General features: G+C 46.0%; 1 protein-coding gene across 7 annotated transcripts in view; it reads left to right on the top strand.

The window, feature by feature from the left end:
- Positions 1–21,638, top strand: part of CALN1 (calneuron 1) — a 512,466-nt gene that overhangs the window by 131,719 nt on the left and 359,109 nt on the right. For 6 of the 7 annotated variants that reach the window (XM_032430792.1, XM_032430795.1, XM_032430791.1 and 3 more), the window contains one exon: positions 3,250–3,374. In XM_032430792.1, the coding sequence (XP_032286683.1) occupies positions 3,250–3,374 (125 nt within the window). Of the gene's footprint in view, positions 1–2,370; positions 2,592–3,249; positions 3,375–21,638 lie in introns of those variants that run through there. The other variant, XM_032430793.1, reaches the window with a different exon arrangement.

The following is a 21,638-nucleotide window of genomic DNA, read 5'->3' as shown; positions in this document are numbered from 1 at the left end:
TGAGCCGAAGGCAGTCGCTTAACCAACTGAGCCACCCAGGCGCCCTAACACCGGTTTTGACCAGAAAGTTCCGATTCTTTACCATGAAACTGCACTGCCTTACAGAAAATACAAAAAAAAAAAAAAAATTCACATGATAAGCAATCATAAATAATATCTCTCAATGAGTAAAATTGCCTTTGGAAAAAAATGTATTTTGTTCATTTTCCTCCCTAGAAGGACCCATCTTTAAGTTTCAGTTCGGGATCGTGTTTATCTTTGCTGATGAACTTGTGTGTTTCCTTTCCCTAGCGGAAGAGAGAATCTTAAAGCTTGGGTTTCCCCAGGTGGCTTGGAGTGAAATTCAGCCCTTAATTGCAGTGGCTGTTTTTAGCTTACTTGGGATGATGTTCTTCCCTTTCTTGAACATGACTTCATTTATCCATGCGTATGGTTTGCTTGCCCGTTTCCTTTCCCACTAGACGTGGAGCATTTTGGGTGCAGACTGAATGCACTGAATGTGTCCCTAATTTTGTAAGCTGCCTTTTCCAGAAGCAAATTATGTTGGTATGTCAAAGGGTTTCAGTTGTGGCCAGTTTTCTCTGCAAAGTACTCGACATTTATCCTGTGGCTGAACTAGGTTGTGGCTTGGATATGTTCGATCGAGTATAACCTTGTTACTGCGGCTATAAAAATTTGTGTGGCACCGTGAGAGCATCAACCAGGTGAAAGGTTGATAATGGGAAGATGTTTATAAAATTCGAGGAGAAACTAGAATGATGAGCCACGACCAGGGAAGGGGAGGCTTTCTGCACGTGCGCTGACCTCAGGGGGCCTTATCCCCAGGTGGTGAAATTGGTGTCTTCCCATGTTTATAGGACTGAAACATTGTTTAAAAGAACAGCTGATGAGGCAGACCGGTCCAGTGGCGGGTGCTGGGAGGGAAGCTGAAGCCGCACAGGAGGCATTCGCCAGTGTTGTGAAATAAACACAGCCCAGGACCCCCCAAATCAGGATTGGCCCCAGGAAAAGGGAGGGTGGTCCTAATTCATACATCTGATTCTCACTTTTAAACATGTTTGGCCTGAAAATGAAGTTGGTGAAAAGAGGAGATGGTAATTGAAGTGTTTGTCCAGAAAAAGATTCTTGTATTTTATTTTATGTGTAAAGATAGATGCAGCTGGGGGAGGGTAAGGCTGACTTATAATCAGCTGAAGATATTCCCCATATGAATTGGCCAGCGCAGACGTACTTCGTTACTAGCATCCCGCCGTCTGTGATGGGCCCATGGATGTCCGTTTTGTTCGCTGGGGAGGGGTAAGGGTGGTTTGGAGCCTGTTGCTGGCTCTTGCCTCAGCCATGTGTCTGTTTTACTTTTTGGGGCCCAGAACATTCATGAGAGATGTCCCAGTTGTTATGATGAGTGAAAAGTACCTTTGATAGAAATAGAGAAATCAGGAAGTGTGGCCTATTTTTTAGGAAGATAATTAATTCATTTTTAGACATCTTGAGTTTGAAATGAGAGTTTGACATCCGGTGGAAATGTCTGGTGCTTAGCTGAGGCTGCTTCGTCGAAATAGCACTCAGGAGGCTTGTGTTCTAGACCTGATTCCTCTACTAACTGGCTTTGTGTTCTGGATGAAGCCCTGTAACTTTTAGGAGTCTCGGTTGGTTTGTAAGTCAGGGGCTCTCAGCCCAAGTAGCGACATGCTGGTGTGTGCTCTAGGTTAGAGGGAGAGAGGGCAGGCGGGGTCCTGCAGGGCTTGTCACTCAGTGGTGTCCCAGGGAAAAGAAGGCAGGAGCCCCCCCTCCCCCTGCCATGCCCACCCCCAGTGCCTGCCGGCTCCAACATCCCACGATTAGGACAGTTGCTATCATGAATGTGGTTTGAGGGACAGCAAGGTTTGGGTGTCCTGAACGGTCATCCTCGGAGACTGGCTGTCTTCCTGTAATTTATACCTTGTAACTCAGCCCCTCAGCGCCTGGAGGGGCCATTGGGGCTGCCCCCACTTACCGTACAGATGCAAACTTGATAAGAAACAGCACTCTACAAGTGACTTATGTGGAGAATGAGGGGTGTGTGGGGAGAGAGCTCAGGGGTTGTTTCTCTCCCACAGAACCCTAGCAGGGAGGCCCTCACCTCTGCTTGAATGCCCCCAGTGGTGGGGAGATTACCCCTTCTGGTGCCGCCCGGTCCACCTTCCTGGAGCTCTGTTAAGAGGTTTTCTCTACCCACAGCCTGTAATTGACTCCCCATATTTCCTACCTATTCCCTAATTCCACTCAAAGGTTGATCAGTCCTCTTAGCCCCGTTTCCAGATAGGGAAGCAGAACATGCTTCCTGACATGCTCAGCAGCTCACTCACTGTCACAGAGTCATGTTCTCTCTGCTGTGGAGGAGCCCACCGTTCTAACTGCCTTGTCTTTAGCTCTGCTGTGCTTGCTCTTTCCATCTCCTTACCAACTCTCTTTCCTCCCTCTTCCCTTAGCCTGCATCACACTGTGGGCCAGCGTCTGGACGGAGGAGCTTTGCCTGGAGGGTTTGTTGGTCTGGTCTCAGGGATGCTTTGATTCCCTGTGAGGCTGCTGGGAGCTGCTTTGTTCTGGGGCAGGTGAGGTGCCGCTCACCTTTACAGCAGGGCAGGTGGTGTGAGTGGTGTCTCAGAGGGGTGTGCTCGTAAGCCGGCCCCGCTAGCTGGTGTCTGCATCCCAGTCAGGCCTGGGGGCTGCTTCTCTGAGGTGCAGAAGGCTGTATGTGTATTAACTTAGGGCCTGCCATTTCCTACCTGATTCAAGTGCTGTGTGAGTGGGTCATCTGCTTTACCCGGGAAAAGTGGAACACTTGGATCTCCGCTCGGTCACTGCTAAGACGCCCAGTGGTCCCCGGGGAGCCCAACATTTCTGGGATGTGCATTCCTGATGAGCACTGAGAAAAGAGTTTGTCGGGCCCAGGAAAGGAGCAGAGAGGATTCCTTTTTGCATGGAAAGGACTTGCTGATGACATGGGTCTCCCACAGTCTGCAAGATTCACGATTGAGTCGGTAAAATGAAGTCAGGTGCAAAGCGAAGAAAGCGATAGAACTTGAGAGCATTTGGGGACTGTTCAGACCATGAGGACCCTGGCATTTTCTGACTTTCCCTCTAGAAATGTGATTGTTACATTAAAAATGACACCGGCCATCTGGGAACCAAGGTGGCCCTCTCCGGAAGGACAGAAGGAATGAATGATGATGTCTTTTCTCTCCCCACTCCCGCTTGTCTTGTGAACAGGGAAAAGATGCCTTTCCACCACGTGACCGCTGGCTTGTTGTACAAGGGGAATTACCTGAACCGATCCCTGTCTGCCGGCAGCGACAGCGAGCAGCTTGCGAACATCTCCGTGGAGGAGCTAGACGGTAAGGGGCCCGCCCCGTCTGGGAGGTTAGCCACTCCACGGAGGCCTTTGAGGCTGTTGTGCCTCTAAGGTGAATGCACCAGGCTCTGGGCACCCGCCAGTTGTGGCCCAAGTCTAACCGTGGTACGACGGGAGAGAGCTCAGGGACAGGTCCGCGCGAATGACGTCTTCGTGCGGGACCGAGCCGGTAGCCTGAGAAATCTCTGGTGAATGTCTTGGTTTCTTCGTAGGCTGACCTTGGGGCTGGCCTTCAGCTACCAAAATGTGTTTTCTAGTTTATGGAATCTTTATCACCCGTGGCGTTGTCATGTTTCCACATTGTCATTTCCGTGGGGCCCAGCTGTAGGGGAGGCGAGGGCTGGAAAGCCCCGCTCTTGACCTGGGGCTGTGGTGCTTTGAATCCTGCCCAGAGCAGAATCATCTGGAAGCCGTGTCTAGGTGGGAACGGACAGCAATTATTCTAATTGCCTCTGTTCCTTTGTAACACAGTGTAGCCCTGGGTGTTCAGGGCAGGGTTAGGGATGAGAACAAACCTGGGTACACCATGGCTGTATTCATCCTGGGACAGTGCCCTGTTGTATCCTCATTGGTCAGCTAAGCCCCTGATTAAGCAACCACATTAAAATGAGGAAGAAGGAATTTATTTCTTCTGGAACAGAGAATTAGGTTGATCCAGCCAGATGTTTGCCTAGGTGCCCCATCTGCTGAGGCTGAGCCAGAATCCGTTTTCCCTAGTATTCTGGAATGTTAGGCTCCTTGTAACACAATTTTATTTTATTTTATTTATTTATTTATTTATTTATTTATTTATTTTTTAAAAAGATTTTATTTATATATTTGACAGAGAGAGAAACAGCGAGAGGGGAACACAAGCGGTGGGGCGGGGGCGGGGCGGAGTGGGAGAGGGAGAAGCAGGCTTCCTGCGGTGCAGGGAGCCCGATGCGGGGCTCGATCCCAGGACCCCAGGACCATGAACCGAGCCGAAGGCAGACGCCCAACGACTGAGCCACCCAGGCGCCCCCTCCTTGTAACACCGTTTTAAAGCATGAAGTCGAAATTTGCTTTCAACAATAGAGAAGTCAGAATTTCCCCAGACGGCCCACATATTCGCTTTTAAGTGGAATGGTCTGACCAGCATGCTGTGTCTGTGCACAGATGGGAGCCTCACGGCCGTTACTCACAAGAAGAAGGTGGGGAAATTCAGCTCTGGGCCAACGAAGCCACACTTGCTTCTGAGTTGGCAGGAGTTGAGGGAAGTGGAGGATGGGGTCGTCTGATAGCTTTTCCTGCTCTCGTCTGGTTTGATTGCTTGCTTATCTGAAAGACTGGCTTGTTTACATGAGCCAGGGGTAGAGCCGCGGAGGGTGCTGGGCCAGGTCCGCAGGGGAGGCCGGGGGTGTTATAGGAAGCAGGAGCGCATGGCGGAGCCTGGCTCCTTAGGGCCAGCGGGTGCTCACTGCAGTCTGGACAGAGGCTGGTGGCAGGAGAGGAGAGCAGGACCCTCGGATCTCCTGGCCTTCTGTTGGCCAGAGGACATTCAGACGCAGGATGCAGGAGGCCGTAGAGCCCTGACTGCCTCCAAAGCGAGGTGACCAGAAAGAAGGACCAAAGCTCTGCTGGCGTGTTTGGCGGGGCCCCAGGCTCCCAGCACCCTGGGGAGTCCACTCCCCGGAGACATCAGGGAAGTGGTGCATTGATTTGGGGGTGGGTTTGCACTTGTGTTTTTGTTGAGTAGGTCGGTCCCTGGGCTTCGTCATCGGCAGGAGGGACCGAAGGCCTCACTGAGCAGAGGCCATGAGGACGGGGCAGGAAGTCCCTAGTTTAGGATAACTCTTAGAGAGGCTGACATTACTAACCAAAGGAAGTTTGGGGATCACCTGTGGCTTTCACAGATCCTGGCTTTCCCTTTCCTTCCCTCCTCCTCAACTTCGCCATGAATAATCAAGAGATGACTTCTCCTCAGGTCGTCGGCTTTTTTCTCTGTGAAATCTGGGCCACTGCCAGGGCACGCAGCTTTTCAAGAGGACTGAGGGCTGGATTTTGTCCCCCCAGGGTGCCCGGCAGAACCACCTTCCGTATACTTGGGCGAGCAGCCGAGCTCAGGAGCATGTTTCGCTCAGGCAGCTGAGCCAGGCTGAAAGGTGTCTTCTCGGCAGGCGAGAAGAGCAGGGAGAGATTCTAACAGGCCTCAAGCCTAGGTGGGCAGGCTTAGCAGTGGGGGGCCTGCAGGGTCACTGATGGAATCCAGCCAGACTTTATGGCCTGAGGCCTGAAGCCGGCTGCTCAAGACACTGTGTTTGTCCTTCAGGAGGGTAATCCAGGCTCTCAGCTTGGAGAAGGGCCATTTATTTTCTGATGGAAGATTCCTTCTACTTATTTACTTTTGGCCAAGGTGAACCCTGAGTTATGACTGCTCATGCTTTATGATGAGCATCTTGGGGCCCTGGGCAGGGCTGTGGAGATGTGCGCTGAGTTTAGAGCAAACAGGCAGGGTCTGAAAACCAACCACAGGTTGGTTCTCGGGGACGGTAAGTTTCCGAGGATTTGCCTGCTTGCTGTTTTCTAGGACAAGCTGAGCCCTAAAGTCCTCCCGCTTGGGGCCACTCACTTATCCTCAGAGGACACATGGTGTGGTACAGGGAGTGGATGTGTTGGACACTGGTGGACATCAAAGCATCCTTTGTGATCCATTAGTTGGGTACCATCTTCCCTTACCACGCCCCCCTCCCTACCCCACTGAGGCTGCAGCCCCCTGCTTAGGGATGGCCATGGGGACAGGTTTCCCCCCGCCCAGGGATAAATGCCCCTTTCCTTCCATGTAAAGGCCAAACTTGCCCAGTCCATGAGTGGTTACCCTCCCAAATAGGTGTGAATAGAGCCACTCACCGTGCAGGCCTTCTCCGGCTGACATTTACTCTGGGAAGTTTCTATTTCTTCTCTTTAAACAAAGCTCAGGAGGAAATTATGCAAAAAGCCACATCGAGTTGGCCCAGTTAGAGTCAGAAATCACCTAACAAACAAACTCAGCAATGATGAATTGGTCGAGACAGTCCATTCGTTCATTCATTCATTCATATTTATTCATTTGTCCATTCCTGTTTATTCATTCATTATAGGAATGTTTACCCAAATGCTTTCTTTTTTTTTTTTTTTTAAAGATTTTATTTATTTATTTGACAGAGAGAGACCCAGCGAGAGAGGGAACACAAGCAGGGGGAGTGGGAGAGGGAGAAGCAGACTTCCCGCTGAGCAGGGAGCCCGATGCGGGGCTCGATCCCAGGACCCTGGGATCATGACCTGAGCCGAAGGCAGACGCTTAACGACTGAGCCACCCAGGCGCCCCTACCCAAATGCTTTCTGGGTACAGGAGGAAATCAAAGAAGCATAATATTCACTGCCTGTTCCCCAAGGAATTTGCAATCTACCCAGTGAATTTCTGTATATACAACATTTATTAGCAGTATCTTGTACTTAAAGAGTGTATCATGTGGAATTTTATCAGACATGTGAATTATAACTTTGTAGAAGCCGTTTTCTTAATGCTCTCTATTGAATAATCTTGGGATGTTATTGTAATCTTTAAATTTGCATCCATCTGAAGTTCATTCATATACAGTGTGAATATCCACTGCATGTCAATATACTTCAATTTCTGCACTCATTCCATCCAGGACGGATATTCGGGTTTCCAGTTTGGGGCTGTTAGGATATAATCTAGTCATCCCCCTTCTGTTACGTCTATGATGTTAGGGTCCACTGTCCTCACAGTACCCTCACGGCCACTGTGAAATGTCTGAGTGTGGGTATTTCATGCCTTCCATGCTAATCCTAGATCTTCCTTCTTTGTTTTCTGCATTATATGTCTCTTCTCACATTGTTCTCTGCACTCTGCATTCATTCTCGGGTCTGTCTTCTACACCATTGATTTACTTGGTCTGCAGTCATTTTAACTTTTTTTTATTACTACCTTTAGAGCATATTTTCATTATGGATGAAAGCTTCAGTTTCTTTGAAGCCTGGTTTTATTTCAGTAGTCTTCCTTCCTTTTTAAAACACTTTTTGGTCGAAATAGAATAAAGAAAAGTATTAATGCACAGTTACAGTTATATTCTTGAACGTGAAAACTCATGCAACGGCCACCCAGGTTAAGGATTATAGTATTACCGGCACCCCGAAGTACCCCAAGGCCCTTCCAAATGCCTCTTCCTCAAAGACGACCACCACCCTGGCTTTCTATCATTGTTTCATGGTGTTTGTGTTTCCCTTCAGCTCAGTGCGGGGGGGGGGGGGGGGGGGGCGGTCACACCACACCATATCTATTCTTTTGTTCCTAGCCTTTCTTCCTTAACATATTTGCGAGACTCAGCCATGTTTTTGAGGGTAGCTGAAGTTGATTCATTTTCATTAATAGATAGTATCCCCTCATATATAAATATGCCACCATTCATTTATCTGTTCTATTCTCAATGGGTATTTGGGTTGTTTTCAGTTTGTAGCTATTAGGATATAATCTCACCATCCCTCTCTCTGTTGCTGCTGTAGTCTTAGGGTGTGTTTTCCTCATGGCTCTGTCTTCCTGCTTTACTGGGGCCATATTTTTTTAATTCTCTCTCAACTCTTTGTCTTATTGAGGACAACTTGGACACAGTTTGTGAGAATCTCTTCTGTTTCTTGTCATAATGTATGTAGATATACATATACATATATAAAAAGCCTTTTCCCCCAAGTCTTCCAGCTGATGCTACCTTTATTTTGCATTAGAAGATGTTTCAATATGGTCCTTTTTGCTTTTTTCTGCTCTGCTTTGTGACTCGATAAAGTTCTTTGTGGGCCCAGAATCTGTGAGCAAACAGGGTTTGTAAAGAATCTTTAGACTTCTTTGTTCTATCTTTGCTTTATCTCGGACTTGTGATAATTTTCCCCTTGTCACCCCCAGCTGGAGAGTCTGGTTTCTAGAAGACACTCATCTAGTCCATGGCTGCTGGGTGGATGTGGGATCTTGATTGCCCCTACTGTTGGGTTGCTTCCTATGCCACAGAATTCTGTCACTCCTTTGTTTTTCCCTTCTCTTGCTCTTTTCCTGTTCTCAAACTAGTATCCGGCATTCAGTGACCCATGTACACCCTGGTTCTCATCTTGCTCAGAAATAATCCAGGATGGGACACAGCAACCCATGGCTCTAGTTGCTCCCAGAGAGTAGGGTTCCATAAATGAGCTTAGAAAAGGGGTGCTGCTGGGCTGGGTTTGGATTGGGTTGGGGAGTAGGTCACCATGGAAAACACTTGCTATGAAATAGGGAGTGACAGCTTGATTTACTGGTCATTTAGCCTCTGGGTCCCTGGCAGGGGCCAACAATGGTGGTGAGTCAATGTCTTCCTGCCGTAAGTACTGCCGTAGTTCCCAGGGTGGGTGGAAATTGTGTTTCTCCAGTTTCATTGGTGTTACCAGTCATGAAAATTCTCCTCAACCCTTGACATGTGTATGCATCTCAAAATTACTACTTCTGGTGATATGCTCATATGTACATTTTTGGGGATATTTTAATTTGAGCTTTGGGAGTAGATGTACCAGTCCACCACCTACTGCCATTATGAAGCCCCGTTTCAGTAGTTCCTTGACTTGCTTTAGATTATTCGAGTCATTGCGTCAACACAGCGCAGTTTCCTCAGTGACCCCTTGCTTGCATAATCCAGTGGACTCTCAGTGTTTATTCTGGATTTTCTGCAGCATCTGGCAGTGTTGCTCACATGCTTGGTTTTGGAGTTTGTCGCTGCTTTGGCATCTATGTCATTAGCTGGTTCTCCCCTTTCCTCTTTTCTACCTCTTTGTCATTTCCACTGTTCCTTGTGTGTCCCTCCTCTTCTGCCCACTGCTCACACACTGTTGCCTCCTGGGGTTGTTTTCCCCGTGGACATCTACATGCTGATTGCCTTAAGATATATATCTTCAATCCCTGCCTCGCTCCTGAATTTTAGATCTGCTATCTCTAGGCCCATGTTGATGTCTCACAAGTTCCTTAAGCTCCACAGATCCAAAGCTGAATGGATTTTCTTTTTTCTCCCAAACTGCCTCTCCTCTGGAATTTTTCTCAGGAAATTATATCACATTATACCCAGTCAACTATAATAGTAATTTGGGAGTCATCTTTGGTTCCTCTTTTTCTGCTCACTCCCCACATACAATTGGCAAAGTCTTGCAGATCTTGACTTCTCTCAACTTATCTCAAAACTGTTCCTTCCTCTCTGACCACATTGCTATGGTCTTGGGCCAGGTCCCCACCCCCTGGCTGCAGTCACTCGGAGTGTGACTCTTTGGGCCTCATCTACAATGTCACTCATGTATCAGTTCAGTTCCATTTCATTGGAGGGATGCTTCTCAAATACACGCTTGATTGGGTTATCCCACTGCTTATAACTTTTTTCTTCTTGGCCTACAAATACATAAGTATATATTTTTAATATTTCTCTCATCTTTAAAAAATTTTCAAATTCGCAGAGGTTTGGAAAGTACGGTGAATAAGTGTATACCTTCACCTAATTGTTAATATTAAAACATTTGCTTTCTTTCTGTCTCCCTTTTTTTCCCAACACACACAGACACAGAGGCATGCATCCACTTTTTTCTGTTCTAGAATTTTAATTAGGTTCTTTTTTATAGTTTCCATTTTTTTCTGTTGGAATACTCATCTGCTTACTCATTGAAACAGTATTTTTCTTTAATTATTTGGACATATTTTCCTGTATTTATAATAGCTCCTTAAAGTCTTTATGTACTTAAATCCAGCATCTAGGCTTTAGGCCATCTCGGGTTGGTTTCTATTGTTTTTTTTTTTTTAAGATTATGTTAAAACTTTCCCGTTTCTTTGTGTGCCTGTTAATATTTGACTGTCCGCTGAACATTGAGAATGCTATACTATGGAGACTCTGTGTTCTGTTATCTTTCTCTGAAGAGTGCTGATTTTTGCTCCTGTAGATAGCTCAATTACTAGCTGACTGCTTTCAAGTTGTGTAGGTTTGGTTTTATGCTTCGTTAGGGTAGAGCTGTGGGAATCCCAAGGCGTCCCCCAAGCCCCTCTAACTTGGCAGTGACTCAGTCTCCAAACTCTGTCTTCCTTGTGGGTCTTGTCAGGGCTTGGTGTTAGGTTTTGATCATGTGGATCTAAAGGAGGCCTGTAGAGTATATTCTTTACTCTTATGATGAGGTCCTTCTAGTGTTTCAGCTGGATGCCTGGGGTATTAATAAGGTTTTTTGGACACCTAGGGCTGCTTTAATTCTAGTATCTGTTTTTTCTTCTCAGCCTTGGAGCAGCTGCTTCCTGGTGAGTCCGGTTTAATCTCAACTTACACGAGGGTAGTCTAACCTTCGGCCAAGTGTTCATGAGAAACCCACATGCGGGCTTCTGGGGTCTTCTCTCTGCAGTTTTCTTCTCTCTGCTGCCTTACCCCACAAGGTTCTAGTTCCTTTAGCTACCCCAGAGTATGAGCTGTGGTTGGGAAATGGTCCCCAGGCAGAGAGCTAGGGTCAACGTGGGGCTCACCGGGTGAGTTTCCCTTCTCCCTGCACCTGCAGTCACGTGCTGCCTGTTGTCTACGGCCTGAAAACAGTTGCTTTAGATATTTTGTTCAGTTGTATGGTTGTACATGGTGGCAGGGTTATTCTTATACCAGTTACTTTGCTGTAGCAGAAGTCTGTTATTAATAATTTTATTTTTTTACCCAAACTGGTTAAAAGTAATTTTCAACCAACGTGGCACTTGACCCTTTAATAGTTCATTTTTGTTTATAATTCTTAAATGCTCTCCACAGCCTACAGCTGGGTGAGCCATAGGGAAACGCTGTAACAAAGCATAGGAAGTCCTGTGTGGCCTGGGCCCTTCCTTTTTGTCTGCCTTGACTCCCTGCTTTCCTTCCAGATGGTTCTCTACTGCCTCAAGATCTTTCCTGCTTCTCTGCCTTTGTTCTAGCTGCTTCTGTCTACTGGGACCCATCTTTTAAGTTTCAACATTGTCATCGTCACCATGATCATAATCATCACAGCCGAAGTTTATTGAGTGCTTACTCTGTGCTGGGAACTGTTCAAAATGCTTTAGATGAATCAACACCCTTAATCCTTTCAATCATCCTGGAATGCAGGTGTTATTATTAACTCCATTTTTGCAAATGTGGAAAATTGAGATGTAAAAGAACCTTGTCCACGGTTACTAACTAGTGTGTGTTAGAACTGGGATGCTGATTTTCACCGGGCTTCAGAGCCCATGCTTTTTAACTTTTATGCTATGAATCCTCCTCCCTGCTAGATGAGACCCTTTGTGCCTTCCCTGCACCCTCATGTCACTATCCTATATATCACTGCCACCACTGTGACACATGGGTGAGAACTTGCCTGATTAATCAAACTTTCAGTGGGTGGAGAGATATTTTTAAAGCTCTGTGTGAGCCCAGCGTGCTCCTCACTGAGAGCAGAGGTACACTGCAGCCCAGAAGAGGCTGGTGATGGGCGTGATCTCTTGCTTTGAGCCCCCTTGAGGGGGCTGGCTCCCGCGCCATGAGCTCTGAAGGACCCCTCTCCACCTCCACCCATCTGGTCCATCATTCATTTTCCTGTAAAGAAGACACCCGTCCCTCACTTCCTTTCTCTTTGTTTTCCTTTCCTCCTCTAGTTTTGCTGGTTGATTTAAAAATCCAAGAGGCACACCCTAACTTGCCTTCTTGGAGACACTTCCTGCTACAGGCTTTTCAAGAGGGGTTTTAAGGAGGCAGAGACATTACTGTCATAAGAGAAACTCACAACTCTTATCTGAGAAGGCTGATGGCTCCAAGTTCTCTCCTCCAGAGGAGGTTATAAAACCTCCACAAAGAACCACATCATCCGACAAGAGTGGGAGTGCCAGATACACAGCTCTGCTCCCGAGCTGAGAATTAGCTTTACAACCCGGGTCTTTTATCTATCTACGTACCTTCCTCCTGGAGGCTTGACCTGCCTTTGAGCCTTGAGAGGGAAGTCTTTGGTGGAGAGCCACGAAGCTCTGTCAGCGGAGCCAAGGACGGATTTCTCTGATGGCAGCCGCTTTCAAGGGCCCCCTCCTTAAAGGGACATTTGCTTAAGTCTTCTTAGAGTTTCCTGCCTCTTGTTCTGAAAATGCAGTTTGATAGCTGTGTCCAGGAAAGGAACCTGAGTCCCGACCCTGCCACTTTCATTTTATTCATTTGTAATTTATATGCTGCCTGCTTCCAAATGTGATCGAGACATCATATGATAAATGAAGAAACAAACTGCAAAGGCTGTTAGAACAGAAATAGAAAATAAAAATCCACATACAAAGAGGAAGAAAAAAAACCTATGACAGCCCCTTAAACTATGCAGTTACTGTGAATGAGCGTGAAATTTAGCTCCAAGCTCTCAACGGGTTGGGGCAGAGAGGTAACACTAGTTATCTTATTCCAATGACAGCCTTAAAGTGCCCCATTGGGAGAAGAGTCCTCTCATCTCATTTTAATTAGGAGCCCTTTGGCCCATAATAAAAATATCCAACATACAAGTATTTTGTATTATTTCAGAGACGTTGGCGGCTTTGAACTTTTTCTCACCCTTGTATTTCTGAGGATTTTTTTTTTTTTAACCTATTTCCTCTAGCAATAGTGGCTTAGGATGGTGGTGATTCTCAATGAAGGATGAGGAGCTAATTGTAGACTCTCCAGATGCAGAGAGGTGAGGACAGATTGTAGTTTACAAAGTCTTCCCACCAGCTGATTCTATGAACCCCCTATAGAACATGTTTCTCTGGTTCCTACTCCTAAGAATCCTGCTTGAGCTAGTAGGCAGAAGTGATACCTTGGTCTAAAAGTTCAAGAGCCGGCATCATAAACCATGACCTTGACTTGAGATATTTGAGGAACAGGATTTACCAACCATCCATGTCTATCATAAAATAACCTTGGTACTGTTTCTGTGGAATCTTCTACTTTCAGTAGAAATACATCCTAACAGATCTACTAAGGTAATTAAGCCCCACAGTGCTTCCCCAGATAACTAAGTACGTTAACCTGTCGAGTAGAGTTGCTCAGCATTATCCATCTGGATGCTGGAGAGAGTTTGCCAGAACTCATCATTTTGATGTTGGCTTCATTGATACCGAGCTCTTTCTCCTGGTGGTAATTGGCTGACAGCAGGTTCAGCTGCTTCCTGGGACTACTCAGGGATGTGATATTAGCAATATGTTCTAACGGGGGCGGCTCCCTGGTCTTCCCCCTTCACAGTGGCGTCCAGGGCATCTCATCTAAGCACAGCTTCAAATAATTTAAACTCAGGTGCTGAGCTGAGACACAGCCATTTAAAAAATATAAATTTTCACTACCAAGATGGTCATTTCTACTTTCTCGCATTTTCAAGCCAAAAGAACACTAAGTTTACATTGAGACCTGAATTATTATATTGCTGTGTAACAAATTACTCCAAAAACTGACTTAAAACAGAAAAAAATTTATTTCCAAGTCTCTATGGATCAGAAACTCAGGCCTGGTCTGGCCCAATGGCTTTCAAAGGGTTGCAGGGAGGACTGCAATCATCTGAAGGCTTGATTGGGATTGGGGAATCCAATTTCAAGCTCATTCACAAGGCTCTTGGCTGGACGCCTCCCTTCATTCCTTCCATGAAGGCTTCCCCATAGGATTGCTTGAGTGACTTCAAAGCATGGGATTTGGCTTTTGCTAGAACAAACGATCATGTTATGAGCTTGTCTCAGATGTCACATATTGTGACTTCTGCCACATATCTCATTAGAAGTGAGTCACTAAATACAGTCTACACTTAGGGTAAGCCTCCATCTTTTGAAGGGAGGAGTACCAAAGAATTAGCAGGTGTATTTTTTTTTTTTTTTTTTAAAGATTTTATTTATTTATTTGAGAGAGGATGAGAGGAGAGAGAGAGAGCACATGAGAGGGGGGAGGGTCAGAGGGAGAAGCAGACTCCCTGCTGAGCAGGGAGCCCGATGCGGGACTCGATCCCGGGACTCCAGGATCATGACCTGAGCCGAAGGCAGTCGCTTAACCAACTGAGCCACCCAGGCGCCCTAGCAGGTGTATTTTAAAACCACCAAAGACCATATAAATTAGCTTGGAGATGGTTTCTAGCTGTTGAATTGAAGGCTAATGAAATATTATAGAAAGTTCTGAAATCACAGTTTGCAGTTTCTTTGGTAGTGAAGAAGAGAGGACCAATGATCATTGCTATAAAAATAGGAATTAAAGCCTACCTGTTCTTAATGGAGTAGGTCTCTGAAGTTCCTCAGATCTGGGTTCTTATCCTAGTTGTATCACTTAGCAGCTACAACACAGATGGTTAGCTCTTTTCCAATATCATTTCTTCCCTAATAACAGAAATTTTAGCTGGACACATGGATGCTAGAATAAAGACTACATTCCTTACACTTCTTTGAGAGCTAGGTGTGGCCATTTTAGTAAATTCTGACCAATGAGATATAAGCAGAAGTGACATTGGGCAACTTCGGTGCACACTGCCTCTTCTTTATCCTTTCTTCCTTCTTATTACTGGAATGGGAATGTCATCATCTGACACCAGGAAGACAGAGAGTTTCACCCTTGGATAATGGAATGCTGAGCTGGAAGGAGCCTGGCTGCCTGAGGGTGGTGGAAAAGAGAGAAATCAACTTCTATCTTGTTTTTCTGTCACTCAGAGCTGAACCTAAACCCACAGAATCAGCAGCCGTATGACCACAGATGAGTAATCCAGTCTCTAAACCCGTTTTCCAATTTTTAAATTAGTGTCTTACATACAATACTACTTTTAGGAATCTCCTGCTTGCTATTTTTGGGGAGGAAGTATTGTTGGTAAGGATTAGGTCTGAGGAGTCTATTTTAGAGCATTGGAGGTTTGTCCCTTTCTAATATATATATTGGCTATATTTCAGATTCATCTTTTGAAATTCTAAAAGATGAGGTTCAGCAGGGCAAAAGGGGATAGAGCTAGCAGGACGGGCTGGATGGCAGAGACCCTAGAACCCTCTAGGAGGACATTAATTTCGGGTGGGTTTGTCTCAATGTTGAGGGCGGTGCACTTATACATCATGTTCGTCCCTATGAGCAAACAGCAAAAGCCTAGGCACACAATGATGGCTCAGAAATGCTTGTTGAATCAGTGGATGCCAGCCAGATCTTCTGATAAGAGAAGTTTGTGAGCTAATGGTTCCTGATTATTCGTTCTCTACTAGGAGTGGATTTGGGATGAAATATATGGTGGTGAAGCATGGTTGATGATGCATCACATTTAGGGTCCGATGGCTTACTTCAGTGCTCCCTGAGTTTTGGTTTTATTACCTGTACAATGTGGATAATAGTATGTACGTTATAATGATAATATGGGGTAATAGATGCAGAGTGAGTTACTGTTGTGTATTTGACATGTGGTAAGTGCCCAATAAATAGTAACGATAGTAATAATTGTTGCTAATGCTGTCATGGTGGTGGTGGTGGTGGTGATGGTAATAGTAGTAATGATAATGACAAGACACACCCAAAGGATTATCACTCCCATGTAGGGGCATGTTGGCTCTTTAGAGGAAAAAGCAAACTGCTAGCCAGAACCCTGTGCAATTGTCCTATCAGGACAGGCTCAATTCAGGATGTGAATGTGGAAGTATCTTGACATCCCATCATGATTTTCTGTGTCTTAGCTCTAAGCCAATAGAGACACCTTTCCTTCTGCCCCAACCTCAGCTCTTTATCTTTCAAAGACCCTGTCCTCATTGGTATAGAGGTAGGAGTCTAAATTGTCAAAGGAAGGAGAGGAAAATGTACCCAATGACAATAGCTTCAAAGCCTTGGGTGGTCCTCAGAGATAGAACCAGGATCCTGTAAGATCTGGGCTTTGATGTGAGAAACATCTGTGGATGGCTGAAAGTTCAGGCTTTTCAAGTCTTCACTGTGATGCCTTCGAGGATCAGGAGTGAACATGACATAAATTTCCTTTTAAATATAAACTGATGTATCCCACAATACTTATTCAGTGGGTCGGAACAGAGGTGGTGATAGGAGATGGGGAGCCTGAAATCGTGGCCCAGTGACCAGAACTCACTCCCCTTTGGGAGAGGGGCTTGTCAGCAATTTGAGTTCAACATATTGGAAAGCAGATTTTCATTCCTTCCTCTCTGAAGTGGACAGTTGTATAGGACTAGTGGTGGTTTCTGGAAAGGGAAGAACCCAACCATCAGTTTTGCTAGGTGTAGCTTCTGTGAACATTAGCATCCCTGTTTCCCATTGCCATCTCCTCCTTAGTCCCTCAGGGTTTCCCTAACCTTATCTGGTTCAAATTCAAGCCCATTTTTGTTTTAATGTTTCTTCCAAACTTGAAACAGCAACTGCAGTATTAATGGTTTGTTTGTGACACTAAAGTTTTATGGTGATAGAAAAGAATAATTATTTTTCCCATAAAGCTGCTAAAATAAATGGCCCCAGGGCCTAAAGTAATGCTGGTCTAGGGAGTGTGCCACCATTTCAGGCTCAGGTGTGGGACTAGTTCCTAAGCTGGTGCCAACTGGCTGTGCTTTGCTGGTTATTACTCTGCTGGTACCAATGAGATGAGCCGCAGGATGTGTCGCTCTCTTCAGCCATCCGGGTGGTGATTTAGCATTTCTGCATAGAAGCATTGCAGGGAGGATGGGTCCTAAAGTTCTTGGTCTGGTGCCCCTAAGCAATTTGTAGGTGACTTTAGAGAGCTTAGTCTCTCCGCCATCCGGCACTCCGGTAGGGAAAGGAGGGGAAGGGTAGTCTTGGGGACAAACCTGAGAGCTCAGTATTTCCTGCACCTCTCTGGCGCCTCTCCTCAGACAGCCATGTGCAATTTCTTTTCCAGCACCTATTGAGGCCGAAAAAACTTCTGCAAGTTTCAAATGCATGATTGATCATGATTTTATGCTACTCTCTTTAAGAACTCTTCAGAGGTGCCATCCAGTTCTGGGAAAAGTGCCTTGAGCTGACTGCCGAGTTCTCTTGCCAGATTTTGGAGACCCTGAATGTGCAAATTAAGAAATGTGTTGTTTCAAATTTTGAATCCTCAGTGACTGAGGTTAGCCTAGAGGACAGACTTATGAAGAGATATGAAGGTGCTAACGGCCAGGCCAAAGAATGATTTTAGTCAGAGCTTTGAACCTGGGGTCTGTGTATCTTCTAGGGCTTCTGAATATTTTTTGTGTTTGTGAGTAGTGCTTTTTTTCTGGGGAGAAGATGTACTACTTACGTCATATTCCTAAAGGGAGTCAACAAAAGGGTAAGAGCAATCGCTAATCTCTAGCTTGTGAACTGGACCTTTCTTTCTTCTTCTTCTTCTTTTTTTTTTTTAAGGATTTTATTTATTTATTTGACAGAGAGAGAGTGAGAGAGCACAAGCAGGGGGAGCGGGAGAGGGAGAAGCAGGCTCCCCGCTGAGCAGGGAGCCCAATGTGGGGCTCGATCCCAGGACCCTGAGATCATGACCTGAGCTGAAGGCAGACACTTAACTGACCGAGCCACCCAGGCACCCCATGAACTGGACCTTTCTTATACCCATCACTACATCAAGGTTTGCTTTCTGTAGGAAGACTGGACATGGTGTATCAATGCGTGCTAGCTAGGTTCTATTTGTTATTGCAAAGATGGCATTGGTTATGGTGTGGAGAATGGACTTGGGGGGGAGTGGGTCTAGAGGCTGGGGTATCCCCAGGAGCCCATTCTCAGTCAGGGGAGAAAGAGTGGGGACCTAAACTCAGCAAGTGCAGTAGGTTGGAGGGAAGTGGGCTTGGGAATTGAACAGTGCAGACACTTGGCCATGTTTATGTGATCCAGTGTAATGCTTATAGTAACTCTGGGAGGCATTCTTGTCCCTGTTTCAGATGAGGGAAATTAGTGTGAGAGTGATCATGTTGTTGGCTCAAGGTCACACAACTAATAATCGGTGGATTGAGATTCATACTCCGTTTTCTCTGACCCCAGAGCCCATACCCTTCATTAACTACCATGTTATACAGTCCCCACCATACGAGGTCTTGATGTGTGGAGGTAGGGTGGGCGAGAAGGAAGAAGAGTTAGGTGCACAGCTACCTGTCAAGGTCATTAGCTAGGTGCAGGTGCTGCTAGTCACTGAGGCCAAGGACAGAGGAGTTTGAATGGGGTAGGAAGAAGATCATGAGAACCGAAAATCAGCCCACTGGCGATGGCTAGTGGGCCCTTGAATAATGAATTCTGGGGCTTAGAATATTTAGCCGGGAGATAGAGATTTTGGAATTTTTATTATATTGAAGTTACAGATAAAGGAAAGCGGGCCAGAGATGGAACCTAGAGGCCCCGCATCCAGGCATTCCGTTGATCACAGCTGGTTGCTGGTGGCCAGGGGATTGGGAGGCCCCACTTCTCCAGCTGAGCCTCTTTATATCCATTAGCTGTGCTAATTTATGTGCCATGTTCAGTCCCCTAGTTATCCTTCATATTCTCAAAAGCCAAAATCCTCAATCAGAAGGAAGTTAAAAAAAAAATGTCACCTGTTTGTGCTCAAATAATTTGCTTTATTGGTTGACAGTGTCCCTCTCTTTCTAATTTAGTTTGAGTCAGAAACTTGCCTAAACCTCTTAACTGTCTTAGTTCCAAGAAGTTCAGTCTGGCTCTTGGCCATACAAATTCTTTTTTCAGGGTATCATAGAAATACACTATAGTTTTCTCTGCCAAATACACCTACAAAGAGACTGTGTTACGTCCAAGGTCACCTGCCTATAATTAGGACTGCCCCAGGCAACCACCAGGCCAAGGGTAGAGAACTTGACTTGTTGCCTGAAGTGGTAAATTCCAGGGACTCTGGAGTTAGACTGAACTTGGGTCAAAGCCTGGAAATGTCGTTTATCATCTCTGTGCCCTTGGGCAAGTTTTAAACACTTACAGCTCTCAGTGTCCTCATCCATAAAATGGGGTGATAGCAGTACCCCTCTCCTGGGATGGGCTTGTGGCATGACGCCTGGCACTTGGCACAGTGTTCTGTGAGGGCTGATGGCGGTCTCACTGCCTGGCAATCTAGGGGGAGGAGTGAGAGCAGATGGAAATACTGAATTTCTTTTCGCTTTCTCCTGCCTGGCCAATTCAGAAGGAATTGATGGATATTTTAAAGAGAAAGAACAAAACAAGATCTGTGAATCTGGCATCTGGTCATCTTTCTTTTTCGGGGTGTGTGTGTGTGTGTGTAGTTGTATCTGTGTATATTTATATGACTGTGTGTGTGTATGTGTGATTGTGTGTGTGTTTGTAGGTTTGTGTGATTGTGTGTTGTAGGTTTGTGTGGTTGTGTGCCTGTTTGTATGTGTGTGTAGTTGTGTCTGTGTGTGTTTATATGATCGTGTGTTTGTATGTTTGTGTGTGTGTGTGTCTGTGTTTGTGTGTGTGTGTGAGTGACTGTGTGTGTGTGTGGGGTGGGCAGGGGTGCTGAGAGCTTGTCCTGGTTCTGGGCTTGTCCCTGAACCTTCTCTATAGAAGCTCTGGAACTCCTCAGACCAGAGCGTACGCCATCATGGTTGTACGAACTTAATCAACAACATTTTGCTGATGTTACTGGGCTGGACATGCCAGGATATCTGGGGAGAGGGATGAACCTACATTGATTATCAGTTTTGTGCCAAGTACACAGACTAGGATATGTCACTGTCATTCTTCATCATCATCATCATCATCATTGTTACCCCATAGAGTTGCTCTCCCCTGATCCCACTCTTCTCTCCTTCCCTTTCTTTGAACCTCCGAAGCATGCAGATCTGCCGCAGGAGAGAAGTTCTACGGGTACGGGCACTGGAAATGAGGGTGATATCCAGGTTCCCAGGGCCTGGGTGTATTTTCTCTGGTAGGTGTGACCAGGGCCAGGTTTGCCAATGATTAAGATAAGAATTCTTCAAGGCGGGATGTCTTGTTTGATATACAGAGGCGATAAAGCTTGCCTTCTAATGCGACAGTAATAGTGTCCCCACAGGTTGTTAAATCTTGAAATTTACCCATCTGTTCAGGGTCTCTCTTTGAAGAACATTTATTTAAGTGAGATAAGATGTCCGGGCAGGTGCTAATGCCTTCAGGTTTACTTGGGGGCACGTATCATTGCTGTGAGCTCAGAAGTAGACTCTGTCCCATCTTTTTCAAAAAAAAAAACACCTATGAAAGGAAAGTGTTTTCCTCTGAGCCTCAGATGATAGTTTTTGATTATAATATGTTTTTCGGTTCTAAAGCATTGCCCACTCACGGCAAAACACATTTGTCTTTATAGGGAAAATGACTCAGTGTGTGTGTGCTCGAGATTGCTGCAAGTCACTTGGGAGGCTGATGAGTGGGGACAGCAGACAATAGACCTGGGCAGGGGGACTCATACATCACGCTGTACCTTCGTGGCCTTAACAAATTACTAGGCAGAGACAAATCAAGTACACTCTCACAATCGTGCTCTTTGCCTTCTTCCCAAATTTGATCCGTCCTGAGCAAATTCTTTTTTTTTTTTTTTAAAGATTTTTTATTTATTTATTTGAGAGAGAGAGAATGAGAGAGAGCAAGCACATGAGAGGGGGGGAGGGTCAGAGGGAGAAGCAGACTCCCTGCCGAGCAGGGAGCCCGATGCGGGACTCGATCCAGGGACTCCAGGATCATGACCTGAGCCGAAGGCAGTCGCTTAACCAACTGAGCCACCCAGGCGCCCCGTCCTGAGCAAATTCTAAGCAAAAAACCAAAAAACCAAAAATCAGAAACACACACACACACCCAAAACCCAGGGCGTTTGTAGAGAAGGCAGCTGTAACATTGTCCAGTGCCGGGCTGAGAAAACCCAATAATAGAGACCTCCTCGCGAGGTTCTGCAGGGCACAGTGTGCTGGGAGGAAAGGGCATGGCATAGAAGCTCCCTGGGTGCTGGGAGGATTGGTTACTCCAGTCTGCCGTCAGGCAGGGCGGCTCAGTGGGCAGCCTTGAAGAGGAGCAGAAACCTTCGTTTGTCTCCCAGTGAAATGGGGATCATTATTTGGGAGTCACACCTTGCCTCACAGAAGAAAGTTGTGAGAATAAAGGTACCAGTTATGTGGATCTGATACATATGTGTTAACGTGTAATAACCGAAGTTGTTCATTACATGTTCACACAGAGACAAAAAGTTGCATTCATTCTGCTGGTGTTCGTGGCATCCCTGCAATATCCAAGCTCTATATCCAGATGCTGAATGTCTAAGTGATCTGTCAGACACGGACCCTGCCTTTCAGGGCATGCCC

The sequence above is a fragment of the Phoca vitulina genome, unplaced genomic scaffold, assembly GCF_004348235.1.
Source record: "Phoca vitulina isolate PV1807 unplaced genomic scaffold, GSC_HSeal_1.0 scaffold45, whole genome shotgun sequence".
NCBI classification, from domain to species: Eukaryota; Metazoa; Chordata; class Mammalia; order Carnivora; family Phocidae; genus Phoca; species Phoca vitulina.
This window is presented reverse-complemented; position numbering and strand designations above follow the sequence as displayed.